General features: G+C 48.1%; 1 protein-coding gene across 1 annotated transcript in view; it reads left to right on the forward strand.

The window, feature by feature from the left end:
• Positions 1 to 568: 568 nt before the first annotated feature.
• Positions 569 to 14,205, forward strand: part of LOC138580940 (zinc-binding protein A33-like) — a 28,708-nt gene continuing 15,071 nt past the window's right edge. Inside the window, exon 1 of the mRNA XM_069651874.1 lies at positions 569 to 973. Coding sequence (XP_069507975.1) covers positions 868 to 973 — 106 coding nt within the window. The 5' untranslated portion in view covers positions 569 to 867. The remainder of the gene's footprint in view (positions 974 to 14,205) is intronic.

Below are 14,205 nucleotides of genomic sequence, written 5' to 3' on the forward strand. Positions count from 1 at the left end.
AAAGATCAAATGGGGCAATCACCCCCTTGTACTCCTCATGTGCCCCCACTCTCCCGCAGGAGCTGAGGTGGATTCCTGAAGTCGCCACAGAAAGCCCCTTACCTGAATCCACACACACCAAACCCGCGCTAGAAGGGGATGGGAAGTGCCGCCCCTGAATACACTTGGACTAGATGTTGATGGGCCGGGTGGCTAGGTTTCCGACACCAAGAGACTGTCTCCACTTCTATACACCTTGACTGGCCGCCGTAGCTCGGCAATTAAGCATTTACAACAAATGGCAGAGGTCGGCGACCAAACATATTAACTGGGTTGACAGTAACAAAGAGGGTGATTTTTTGGGAGATTTTACACATCTCCTTCCCGGTGTTCCCCACAGCTGCCCTATAGTTGTGAAACTGAATAAGAAGCGACTCGTCGTTCCCAGGGTGCCCCTCCAATTGTCCAGCTGTGTGCTAAATAAATAATTATTTCCTCGGGTTCTGGTTATCCCGCCGTCTGGGAAACAAACTGGCAGTAGCCCTCCGTTTATGGGTGTGATATAAGCGCCTCCTTTTCGAGCTCCATTAACCAGTTGTGTGTTTCTAGCTATACCTCCACAGGACCATGTGGTCACTCTTCGCCTTCACACAACTCATCTGTGCGTTAAAGCCGCTTTCATGCATGTTGTGGTGGTTCCTCCTCGTCGTCTCTCCGCCCCTCCCATGTGCTGACGTCCACGCTTACCCAGCATGCAGCTCTTCCGCCCCCCCTTGTGTGTGATGGCATTCTGCTAGACACAGGAACCCCCTCCATCTTTTCCTGACGGCCCCCCTTTTTTTGCTTTCCACCCAAGGCCTGGTTCACGGTAGCCCACCGGCCGCCGCCATGAACAACTTCCACGATAAGGCACAGCAGCAGGTCCAGCAGCAGCAACAGCAGCAACAACAACAACAGCACGGCGCCAAGCCCGAGGAGTTCCCGCAGGAGATCTGTGAGTGCAGGCCGCGTGGCCCATTGTTCTCCGCCTCCTTCCCGCGCTAAGCTCTAAATGTTCGCTGCACCCACAGCGACTCCCACCCCCTGCAGTGGGCGCGATACAGCGCGAAGATGGGTGCAGGAAGAAGTTGGGGGTCGACCTGCACAATAGGATCTCAGTTGGCGCTCTCATTGTATACACCCCGGAGTCTGCAACCACTGCATTTAAATAAAGCGCAGCTGGCGTTTAATCGCCATTCGAGATCCCTCACTACGACCAACAGCCAGCTTTCTAAGTCTCCCCGTTATAAACTCACGTGTCCCTGGATGTGTGCCCTGTGCAACCTGTAGTCTGCCAGGATTTGTGTCGCAGGAGTTAAATTTCCTGTTTGAATATGTATCTTTCATCCCATGAACTTCTGGCTCGGCTGGGTTTGTGTTGCACACGGTCTAGACCCAGTTCTCATGGGGGGGGGGGGCGCTGCTGCACACCAGGAACCCGCGCCCCCTCATGATTTGTATTTTGGGTTGCGCTTCCCGTTGAACCCCTACCCTCTTGGTACGTTGCCCGGCGGTAGCACGTTATTGCTCCCCAGACAAGATCTCGCCTTATAGACCCCCGCGACTTTGTATGAGTTTGCAGCAAGTGTGTTTTTGTAAAGGGTGCGGTACATTTGGATTTGATCCGAAAATAATTCACATGCCTAATACATGTATAATTGTCAGCGGTGCATAGCTCTCAACCATTTGTCTCGCAAAGGCGGGTGAAATCACCCGATTTTGTTTTTGGCGGGTGAGACGCCCATTGAAATGAATGGGCGTGCAGGAGGCTTGGCGGGTGAGGCAGCCCTTTGCAAGGCGGGTGACACCCGCCAAAAGCGGGTGAGTTGAGAGCTATGGCGGTGGCGATCTGTGCATAACTTAATTTCTTTCCCAATCTGGTGTGGCAATTTCGACATTCTGGGGTTAAACTGGTCTTTATTTAGTTGGTGGTACATGCTATAAAAATGATAGTTTAATACCCCGTTCTCATTCAGCCTGTTTACGTTCGAGTTTTGGAAAGACATATGCACTGTTTAGCCCAATAAGATAATACTAATGGTCAGATATAAAATAAGGACGTTCCTTGTTGGGGCAGTGGGAAGTTGGAACCTGTGTGGCAAATTACACCAGCACTAGGTTAATTCGATACGTCCCCACAGCATTTTAGAAACGCGGGGGGTGGGTGAGACGCTAACCCTGCTCTAAAATGGCTTCCCCGTAGACTTCACAACAGTTGACCACTTTAGATGTAATTTGGTTAAATTTACCATAACGTAAAACACGTTTCGTGAGATTATGGGGGCGTTGCCCAGAGTGTATGTTAGGCAAAAAAATAAACGTGTTAGCATTTTGCTATTTCCCGCCACACACCATTTTGGCGGTGTTTTGTATTTGAGCGGATGCTTTGTTAAAATGTAACGTCTGCAGGCAGCCCTGGAGCAGTTTTGAGGTTACACGTCTTTGTGGGGGCGCCACGGACTCGATTCCGAGGCCTTCCCCATTCGTGTTATAGCTTTGCCAAACCTACCAAAAAGCGCATTCTACTGGAGACGGTGCCTGGCATTCACGCCCCTTTTTGTACATGTTTCTGAGCTTGGCTCCCGGGCACACCCGTTTTGCCCATCGCGCGCCTCGAGTCCCATAATGTGCTTACCCCCCCCCCCCCCCCCCGTGCCTCGGTCACATGTGGCGACTGCTCACATTTCCTACGTACTCTGCCTTCGAATCAAACTGACTTTTTAAATTGTAATAATACAGTTAAGCTGCCCTTCCAGTCCTGCTTTTCTACTCGGATGTTATTGCATATGAATATGTATGGTTATGCTATTTTTGTATCGACCAGTAACCAGACCTGCCTACGAATCAAAAACCCTGAGATGTCTGCAGCCTGCGATGTGACCCCCCCCAAATGGGCAAATATTGACACAAAGTGTTTATATGGCTCAGTGGGACCTCTGTGGATTTTGCTGGCGGAGTGGTATTGGGCACGCCTTCCCCAGGCGTTCTCTGGTGAATGCTTCCAAAGGATTCTTGCTGGAAAATGGGTGCATCCTTTGATTGGGTTGTGGGCGAAGACTAAGCCGATGTTTTCAGGAAGACTGCATTCAATTTTGGGCTACATCATCCATGGATTTAATGGTAGACTGAAGTTCCACCTGTATGTGGGCGTCCCAGCATAGATGACCAAGAAGCAATCGTTGAGGCAAGGGTTTTCGTTCTATTCTCCCGACCCCTCTACTATAAAACACTTGTGGACAAGTGACGGGCTTCAATGTGCTAAACCTCTAGGAATTGTGTGCGACTCTCGGGTGACTGGACCCATTACCTCCACGTCCCTCTTTCTGGTCCAGTAATTTTGAGGGCACCCTCCCTGACAACCCTTTTCTCTGCTGGCCGTAGAGGGGCGGATGTGGGTTCGAGCAGATCCATGTGCCCACGGTGGGCAAGGGGCCTCAGTTGACCAAGATGTTAAAGTCTGGCTGTCCTGCTGAGCAAAATGGCAGACGGCTGCTGGGCACACTCCATGGGTTTCTGCTGAGTAAGAAGCACTGATAGAGGCCTTGGGTGCCTAATCACCACTCCTGGTCATTTAAGGTAACGAGCGGGGCATAGAGGGAACGGGCGGTGGCCACCTAGTGCTGGGTTCATGGCACCCACAGCTGGTGCCACGAGAGGCTATGAGGGACAACATACTAGATGGGAGATCCACAGCGTCCCAAGACACTGGAGGGAACATGTTTTTGTTCCATTGTGGTTCTGGTGCCAAGCGGTTAGGTTTTCAGTAGCTGGCCAGCACTATCGGTTCCGGGTTCTCCCGTTCAGGATCCAGACAGCTCAGGGTTTCCACAAACCATATTTGGTACAGTATGGTGGCAACGCTTCATTTTCAAGGAATACAGGCCCCCTTATCTGGAAGACTGGCTAATCGGGGACTCATCTGCGGAGGGCCTGCAGCTACGTGTGACTTCTGCATGCCGTACATTGGCGAGCGTAGGGTTAATTCTGAAAAAGGCAAAGTCTCATCTACATCTTTCACCGGATCACAAATGTATTGGTCCCTGGTTCTGGAATGCCTGAGGCAAAGTCTGATACTGTCATTGATGGGTCTACAACACGGATTTGCTCCTGTGGTGGTTGCAGACAGAACACCTCCTGTAGGGGTTTAATCTATCATCCCTGTCCGATAACTTAACACTAGGTTGGGGGGGGGGTTACAGTGGGGGACCTCGCGCATCAGGAAATGTGAGATGTTCAGAAAGGAGACACTCTTCCAACTGGAGGGAGCTGGAAGCAGCAAGCAAGGCGTGCAGGTGTCTGGGTCAGTTCTCTCGTGGAAGGCTGTAGTTCTCAGAAATGACAATACATTGGCCATGGTATATATAAACCAACGCAGGGGGTTGATTTGTCTACAGTTTGTAATTCCAGTGCTCACCCGCTCCCCCCCCCCCCCCCCCGCCTCTCCCCTCAATATGGCAGTGAAGAGATTCTGCTCCAGGCCCTCTTATGGGAGGGGGGGTAGATGCAATGGATCTTCCTTGACAGGAGGGGCTATTGTACTCATTTCCCTCCCCTCTCCCATTAATTCCAAAGGTGGTGCAGTGCTGTACTTCAACTGTTCTCTCCTTGGGAGGGGGAATTTGACAATGAACACTGAGTAAATAGGATATTGAAGGGTTTATCTAATTTACAGTGCCAGTCGGGTGCCAGACTATCCAAAATGGGATTTGCCTTTGGTTTTCAAGGCTCTACAGGATGCGTCCTTTGAGCCCCTGAAAGCAATTGGCTTGTAGCTTTTGCTTCAAACTGTCATGGTGGCCATTGTCTCGGCTCAGAGATTGGATGAAATGGGGGCTCTTCTGTGCAAGTCTTCCCACTTGGACATGCAGGCGAATGCCTTGTATTTGCATTGTGACCTGTCTTTTTGTCCCAAGGCGGTTTCAAAATTTCATTTGGTACAGCAGATTGTCCTTCCTTCCATGCGTCTCTAGGGGAGGTGCAGTGGCATAGTGAAGTTCCCGTGTGTAAGGTGTTTATACCCTTAATTCGTAATGTATGCAGAGCACCTGTGGGAATGTTGAACAGCTGCCTGCAGGTAAACGTGAGAATGCGCACGTGTGTGTGTGTGTGTGAATCCAGGGATGATATTCTTGACCAGGAAAACCAACCTGGGCCTATGAGCACCAACCTGGGCCTCTGAGCACGTAATGGAGCCAGAACCCCTTTACCTGAAAAAGGATGATGCACATGTCCCCGACGGGTATACTGGAAAAGTTGGCCATCTCTCAGTTTAACCTTAATTCCAATTCTGTTGGCTGTCTCCATGACCACCAGTCTGGCTTCAGAGCTGTCAGAAGCACAGAAACTGCTCTCCTGAACATCCATGAAGATGTGCTCTCCAACCTTGACTCTAACATTCTCTCTGACCTCATCCTCCTTGATCTCTCTTCTGCCTTCGACACGGTCAACCATACCATCCTGCTCAACTGTCTCCGTGAAAATCTGGGTATTGCTGATCAGGCTCTGGCCTGGCTGACTGACCTTTTTCCTCTCAGATCGACCCTCCCAGGTCCAACTTGGGTCCTTCCTTTCATCTATCTTCCTCTCTACCTGTGGTGTTCCCCAGGGGTCTAACCTCTCGCCCTGGCTTTTCAACCAATACCTGGCAACTCTCGCCCACTGCATTGCCACTTTCTGCTCAAATTTCCAGTGCTACGCTGACAACACTCAACTCACTTTCAGGCTGCCCTCTGCCACCTCCTCTCCCATCTCTGATTGTCTAACTGCCATTCAAGATTGGTGTGCCGCCAATGATCATTGTCTTAATGCCAGCAAGACGTAGATCCTCCTCATCGGCACACCTTCACCATCCTTTCCCCTCACTCTCTGGCTGGCCTCAATTGGCCCTCCTCTTACTCCCACCTGCGAGGCTAAGGACCTCTGGGTCATCTTTGACTCCACCCTTTCCTTCTCCGCCGGCCTCTTGGAGGTCTCTTAAAAAGTCAAATTTCCTACTGCACCGCCTCAGGGGAACTCTGCCTTTCCTCTCCTTCCCCCAGAAGCTCATGGTATCCCAAGCTATGGTTCTCTCTAGCTTGCACTATTGTAACATCCTCTTTCTAAATTACATGCCTCTACTCTCCGCCCTCTGCAACTAGTCCAGAACAGGACTGCAAGACTGGTCCTTGGCCTCAAGCCCTGGGATCGTATCTCTCCAGCTCTGCAATCTCTCCATTGACTCCCAGTGGATGCAAGGATTAAATTCAAAACCCTCTGCATTGTCCACAAGGCTTTCTGGGGCCTGTGTCCAAAATACCTTCAGCTATCCCTCCGCAAATACCTCCCCTCTCGAGCTCTTGGCTCCTCTACCTCCCAACTCCCTCAGGGTCAGTCGTTTTTCAAAGAAACGAGCTGGGGTAGATCTGTCTTCGGCTGGGGCCTCCCTCTGGAACAGCCTCCCTGCCACTCTAAAACTGAGGAGAACCATCTCTGGTTCCGGAAGCACCTCAAGATCATCCTCTTTTCTTCTGCCTTCGCTTACCCTCTCCCCTGCTGATCTGTTCTCTCTTGGCACCTGGCCACTCTGTCCTCCGGGCCCAGGTACCTGCTATCCCTGCCACCCTCCCGCACCGCCTCTGGGCCACCCCATGCACTGGGGTCTATATGTGTCCCTGTACAGCCCACCTCTCCCCCCTTTTCTTCCTGCACTTATCAGACCAACCCTTTCTGCTGCCTTAAACCTAGCACTTGCAAATTGCTGGCTGCACTACCATTGCTTGTTGCCTTTATTATTTATTTATTGTTGCTTATCCGTTTCTCCTCTGCTTCGCACTTTCCACTTCTCCCCCCTCCCCCATGCACGTTCTTAATGTCACTGGCCCTAGTAAGATCGCTGTTTTGTTCCCCTCCCTTGCCTTGTCGCGCTCTGAAACACTTGTGTACGAGCGCAATAGAAATAAAATAGCAAAAAATGCAGAGAGAAAATCAATAATATCCAGTTGCACCCAATGAATGTATGCGCCACACAGGATAACCTTTATAGATACATATATAAATACTTTACATTGCATAAAAGGTTATACAAAGAAGTGTCCTAACGGATCCAATTACTGTGTTACATACATAGACTTACATTTCCCCCCCAAACTGCAATACATTGCAATACAGCAGCACTTGGGATGCTTGTACTGGGTGAACGTCCTTGCGACCTGCTCCCACCCAGTTTAAACCGGATGCTGTGTTCACGAGGATGGCCCACCAGCAACTGACGCAATGTATGTATACGTAAAACATCAGAAATTCCCCAGTTATGGTAAGCTAAGCAACCACAACTCAAAACTCCACCACGTGCACTGATAAGACTTAACACCCCAGACATCAAAGATGACATCACAAATGTCATTGATGACTGGGCCACTTGTTTTTGGTTACTGATCTGATTAGGCTAGTTTTTTGTTTTTACTGACCGTGAGATTTTCCAAAGTTTAGAAGGTGCTGTATATCTAAACATTAACCTTTTTATATGTTCTTAAAGTACTTTCCTTAGGGTTTGGTCTCAGCTCATGGTGCACATACATGGACAATGAGCAGGCCTCAATCAAACACACAATTTATTAGTATAGATGAAGATACACTTTAAGTTAACATTTTCTGGTGCCGTTTTTTTACTTACTTTAGTTTCCCTGTTTGTGTACATTGCGGGTCTTCATATCTATTATTTGTAGTAGCACACATGTGTAGTAAGTCTTGAATTGTAAGCTAGTTATTACATGTTTAACATTACTCAAAACTCTGATAAGGTAGCATTCATTATTGTACTATCCAAAATTTCAAGATTATAAATGTTGTACTTCTATGGTGCATGCTGCAGCCATTGTCTGTTTATGCATGATTTAGCTTTCCTATATTAACAACAACACTCCAATACAATGTTGTTTAGATGAGTACATTCTTTAATATATTAAGTCGTTCATGATGGGTCTCCCGATCACCCCCGACATATTGTTACCAACATTATAAACACAACCCCTTGTAGGGACTTCATCAAAATTAATCACATCAATGACATGATGTCCTGGGTGTTGGTCTTAGTGCACGGTAGTGGTGCGAGTTATGGTTGACTGGCGAATTTCTGAGGTTTTTCGGTTTTACTTGTAACTATAACCTTGCTTGGCAGTTTTTTTTCCGGTGAATTTCATGGGTTTTTACCAGTGCATGCTAATTTCCTACAACTTACTAATATCATACTTAACCCAATATAGCAACATTTTGGTCCAATTTATAAAGTTTCACCTTAAAACTCCACCATTTACCAACTTCTAGCATAATTTTGAGCACTTGCACCCGTCGACGGTCATCGCAGACCCCCCGGTGTCACATGACCATGCGCAGCATTACATGTTCGCGAATGCGTCTGCACTTCGTGATTGGGTCCGTGCTTCACGAGCAGTTCAGCACTGCATTTTCTACTGATCTAGTAAATGTCAGGCTCAAAATGTACCCTTGCACAGCTCCTACACCTATTCTGACTCATTACACATACTTGGAAGAATATAAGCAAAACTGCTATTTATCTTAAAAATGGCATCAGCTATTGCCGTCCTTCTCCCCAAGAGCCACGACCAGCTAGAGGATCCACAGAAAAAAAAAAGTGCAGCACTTCCAAAGGCATTGAAGAGGACCACGAAGTTGAGGAAGTGCCTACCTCTAGCACCAAGAGAGAATCATGGGTGTGGCAGTTCTTTACCACTGTTGGCGAATGTACCAAAGGCTAAAGCAGAGGTCTTCAAACTGTGGGGCGCCCCCCCCCAAAGGGGGGCGCAGCCGCATCCTGGGGTGGATGGGGGGCAGAGCCCAGCATAAAATTTTTTTTTTCTTTTTTTAGATTGGAGGAAATGGGAGGGAGCAGCTCACATGGCCAGACTGGGCTATAAAACAGGCTTAGGCACAAATAAAAAAAATGGCCAGCAGTTACAAATGGATATTTAGTCCTTTAGTCACAGACTTGTTTGAATAGTACCCAAGGGGGTGTTTTTTTGTTCAAATGTAAACAAATGGTGATATTTAAAGAATATTTATTCAGCAACAACGGTCAAAACTACTATGTGCATAGTGAAGTAACTCCTCACATTGGCCAAAAAAGTGGCCCATTTTGACCGGCCTACACTAGCATTTTGCATTTTTGGTACGGTCATCGTCCTATTGCCCAATATGCCAGTCCAAGCCTGCCGGCTCATCCATAATGGGTGAGGGGCGTTCCCCGACTAGCCAACTCACCTATTATGGAGGAGCCGAGGAGCCAGCCCAGTGAAACACTGAGCACTCCCTCAGCTGCTTTTTCCATCTGAGGGAGTGCTCCTGGGCTGGCTGAACTGTCAAGGGGAAAGTCTGTTTGCCTTTGACAGTTTATTTCCCCAGCCGCACATGATCACTGAGCCATGCAACGCTGGGGGTGTTTTGCTTTGCCATCCTTGCATAGCTCATTGGAAATGCTGGCTGGGGCACTGCATGTATGTATGTATGTATGTGCAAGGGGGTGCTCCTGCGCCTCCTCGCACATACGGACAGAGCAACCTGGAGCGGGGCATTTTAGCAACTACGCAAGTAAGTTTATGGCGATTTTATTTTTTTATTTAAATGTGTATGCTTGTGTTATGGGACTGTGGTGGGAGCAGGATGGGTGGCAGCACTGGGATAGTGATGGGAGTAGGGTGGGGAGAGACTAGGGTCTGTACTGGGAGTAGGGTGCGGTGACGGCAGGCACAAGTTCATAGCAATTTCTACATACTGTCCATCTGCCACTTTTGGGTGGGCCCGGCCTGCCCAAACTTTGCTCAGGGGGGGCCCAGGCCAAAAAAGTTTGAAAACCACTGGGCTAAAGCTACCAAAGTACTCGCGGACTACCTGGACAGAACTACTACAGGACCACCTCCATGCACTGCCACACATAATCCAACCTCGGCAATGCTCTCAGAAAGGCTGTTCTGCTCTTAGCAAGTAGGAGGCTGTCTTCCTCCACCTCCTCTTCTTCAACCAGTTCTGTTAAACAGCCTACTTCTGTGGGACATAAAATCCCACCAGCTACCTTGCAAGCAAATAAAGGGGCTCTTGTGCTATATACAGAGGACTGTTGTCTTCAAAAGATATGGATCAACATACCACTCTGCAGGGGGGGGGGCAACTTTTGAAGTGCTTATGAAGTTGTAATCAAGTAGCATGAGAAACACTGCCCCTACATTAGATCGAACACACGCGCAACGTCTTCCATGTCCACCTGCCCCTCCATATTGGTGATTGGTGCCTTTTCCCTCATTTCCCTCCCCACCTTATGTTCTAGCCTTTATAGACTCCATCTACTTTACATTTCTCAGTAAAGTACATAGACACAATAAGATTTTCCAACATTTCCATTACCATTTTGTGTTATGCTAATGCGAATAATGAGGCGTTTATCCACCGTTTCATGGACTGGAACGGGGGATAGCCGCCTGCCAGCCCATGTGGAGGCTCCAGACCGTTAAATTCCTGTTCCAGCCCCTGCAATGAGGGATGAAGGCCATAACCTCCCCAGAGATTGTTCATATTTGGACAAGTGCAATGTGGTGTTTTTTTGGATGTACACTAATTGACCTTTTCACAATTGACCTCAGGATAATTAACCTAATTTAAAAGGTCAATTAGGACATGTATACAGGGGGGAAAGACCCTGCAACCCCCACACAATCCCAAAAGTGCAAGAGAGCAGTGATGTGCCGTTGGCAGCCTCAACACAGTTAACACCGCTCGCTGGGCTTGGTGTTTTTTTTCTGGTCTGTAGCCGTTGTGTGTTGGTGTGCGAGTCTGTGTGGTTTGTTTTGATGTTGTAGTGAAGTTTGTGCTGTTTGTTGTGCTATAGGGTTGTGGTTGTTTGGTTAGAGTTTGAGAGGTGCATGCAGAGGGGTGAAGTTGTTAGTGGGTTGCTTGTTGGTATCGCTGTCTGGAAGCAATGTGCTAAATTTCCATGTTCATTCCAGGTGTGGCGTGGGGATATCTCTACATTTCTGTCTAGATCCGGCGATATTCACAATCCCTTCCTTTCACAACTGTGTCCAAATTCGGCCCCTGCCCACCTTTTTTTTTTTTTAAAGTCTGTCTGTATGTGAGGCGTGCAAGTGTTCGCGATTCCATCCTAATCTGACCTACTCTATCCAGATGTGGCGATGGTCGGCATTCACACAATCCCATCCAACCGGGCACGCCATTTATGCAGGTTACCGCTCACACCCCATCCCATTGTGGCACATGCCAACACCCGCAACTACGTCCAGGCCAGGCACCTTGCTCCATCCATAGCTCTGTCTGCGCCCGACTCATGCCAACATTCACAACTCCGCCAAAAAGTGCCTACCGCCAACACTCGGAATTCCATTCAAGTATCGCACTTGGTAGCGTTCATGGAGTGGCGGTGTTGCTAGATGGAGTTGGGCCAGGATGCTAAGTTCTGTCCTCATGGGGTTGTCGCTTGTGTCCTATATAACCTAGCATTGTCAATCTTGTTATTGTGGGAGTTTCACTTAGTCGGTTCTAGGGTTGTCTGTGTCATGCTAAATTATGTCAACCTGTTCTTTGTGTTTCCTGTTTGATTGTTTAGTTGTTTCAATTTTGATACTGCTGTGTTGAAGAGCCAGGTTTTTAGTATTCTGAATTGTGGGTGGTCTATTGGGGGGGGGAAAAACACATTTTGGGACTCCTGCCCTATAATTTTTCATTCTCTCCCCCCCACCCCCCAAACGAATCCTCACCAACTTTGCAGGATCGATGTGACGGGGCCATATACTTTATTTGCAAAGTTTCGTCAGGATTGGTCCGTTGGGGGGTGTGAAGTTATAAGCCGCCCAAAAGGTGCTCTTCCTATGGATTGAGCAACTTCACCATAGCTACAGTGCCGCCACCGCAGGCCCTGTAATATATGGAAAGTGATGATGATGACCCCTATTTGGAGAGATTCTGAGTGAGTGCAATAGACACCCTTCAATGTAGCTCAGCTTCTACCAGGATCGGGTCAGGGAAATTAAGGGGCTACTGGAAATAGTTCCCAACACACTTATAGCACATTCCAGCATATACCTAGGTCGAACAACCCTGATATCAACACTGTGGTTATAGACTATTAATTCAATATGCTCTCATAGGCATCACAACATATGCAACGATGTCTTAGCAAACCATATTTCCATAGGGCAGAAACCCCAATGTTAAAGGTCAAAGAGATAAGTGTTTTTTCTGCATTTTTAAACCTGCATTTCAATTAAATGATAATGTCAGTAATCCTAACATTGTCACATAGACACCGTAAATTCAACCACGTACGGGCAACTATTATGTTTGGATATTGATATTTTATTTCTATCGTGCTCATACACCAGTGTTTCAGAGCGCGACAAGGGAAGGGGAACAGAGGAGAACAAAAACAATTATCTTACTAGGCCCAGTGACAATGAGAATGCCCAAGTGCATGGTGGTGTTGGGGGGAGGGGGGAGTGGTGGATTACAGGAGTACATGGAAGGGGGAACGGGAGAGTGCGGAGCGAGGAGGAAAAACCATAAATAATAATAATACATTAATAAATAAAAAGGCAACAAACAATGGGAGTGCAGCCAGCAATTGGCAAGTGCTGGGTTTAAGGCAGCAGGCTTGCTAGGTCTGATAATTGCAGGAAGAAAAAGGGGGGGGGGGCTGTATGGGTACAGCTACAGACCCCAGTGCAAGGGGTGACCCAGAGGCAGTGTGTGAGGGTGGCAAGAGGAGCAGGTACCTGGGCCCGGAGGACAGAGGGTGGCCAGGTGCATAGTGCCGAGGGAGAGTAGAATCAGCAGGGGGAAAGTGGGTGAAGGCAGAAGCAAAGAGGAAGGTCTTTGGGGTGCTTCCGGAACCGGAGATGGTTCTCTTCAAGATAAGAGTGGCAGTAAGGCTGTTCCAGAGGAAGGCTCGAGCCGAAGACGGAGATCTACCCCCCAGCTCGCTTCTTTGAGAAACAACTGACCCTGGGGGAGTTGGAGGTAGAGGAGCGAGTGCTCGAAATGGGAGGTATTTGCGGAGGGATAGCTGAAGGTATGTTGGACCAAGGCCCCAGAAAGCCTTGTGGACAATGCAGAGGGTTTTGCGTTTATTCCTTGCATCCACTGGGAGCCAATGGAGAGATTTCAGAGCTGGAGAGATGCGATCCCAGCGTTCGTTACAGGCCACTACACTATGCCACAGTCGCAGTGAATTTGCTTAGAGAAAGAGTACCAAAATCATCCAAATCCAGGACACCCTGGTTTGGAATGAGCAAGGTGGGAAGAAACCAGAAAAACAGGAACCATTCAAGCGGTAAAGCGCATACACATTGCAACCTTGGGTGGAATTTACAATTTTGGCTCTAGAAACGCCAAGCAGAGGCAGGACCTCCCGACACGGGACAACCCTACTTTTGTTCTTGCTTTATTTTTCTTTTTACTCTGCCAAATCAGCCAAACTTGACCCAAACACTTATTTTTTTCTTCACCTACCCAAACACCACAGCGACTGCGTTGACACATACCTGTGCTGCTCATAACACATGTCCAGCACTCTGCCAAGACCACAGGATCCCTTGCAACACAATATTTTTTTCGTTCTCTCCCGCTTGGCTCTCACCTCCCAGGCTTTTTTCTGTCTCTGGCCCATACCAACACTTCACTCACTGTCAGTCACTATACTTTCTCCTCAGGAACGCAAACGCGCCCATCATTTCGTGAATGCATGACACCGACCCCGGATAAATATAAATGGAAGAAACTGGTTCTTTATTTACAGAGAATGGTAATCAACCCAGACAACACAGAATACACAAGGAAACCAATACACAGATGACCTGATATAGACCACTTCCACACGTGAACACTTCCATATACTAAAACGGACATATATAATTTTTTTCCTGTACAGTCATGTCGTTCTTGCCTAATTGAGAAAGCTCTAAACGGTGAAAATGACACAAGGAAAACCACCTTGTTAAATGTACCTGTGGCCCAGGTTAACATTTAAACCAGGAATTTAGTGGTGAATTACACGTGTATCTGGACAAGACTACTCCATGCACAGATCAGAGAGCTGATCACCTTTGGGGTTGCGAATACGAGTAGGAAGGCTTCTGTGCCTAAGATTTGCTGGATCAAGGATGTGATTAAGCTGGCTTTTGTGGGGTA

Source organism: Ambystoma mexicanum, chromosome 3p (genome assembly GCF_040938575.1).
Source record: "Ambystoma mexicanum isolate Mex_15411 chromosome 3p, UKY_AmexF1_1, whole genome shotgun sequence".
Taxonomy (NCBI): Eukaryota; Metazoa; Chordata; class Amphibia; order Caudata; family Ambystomatidae; genus Ambystoma; species Ambystoma mexicanum.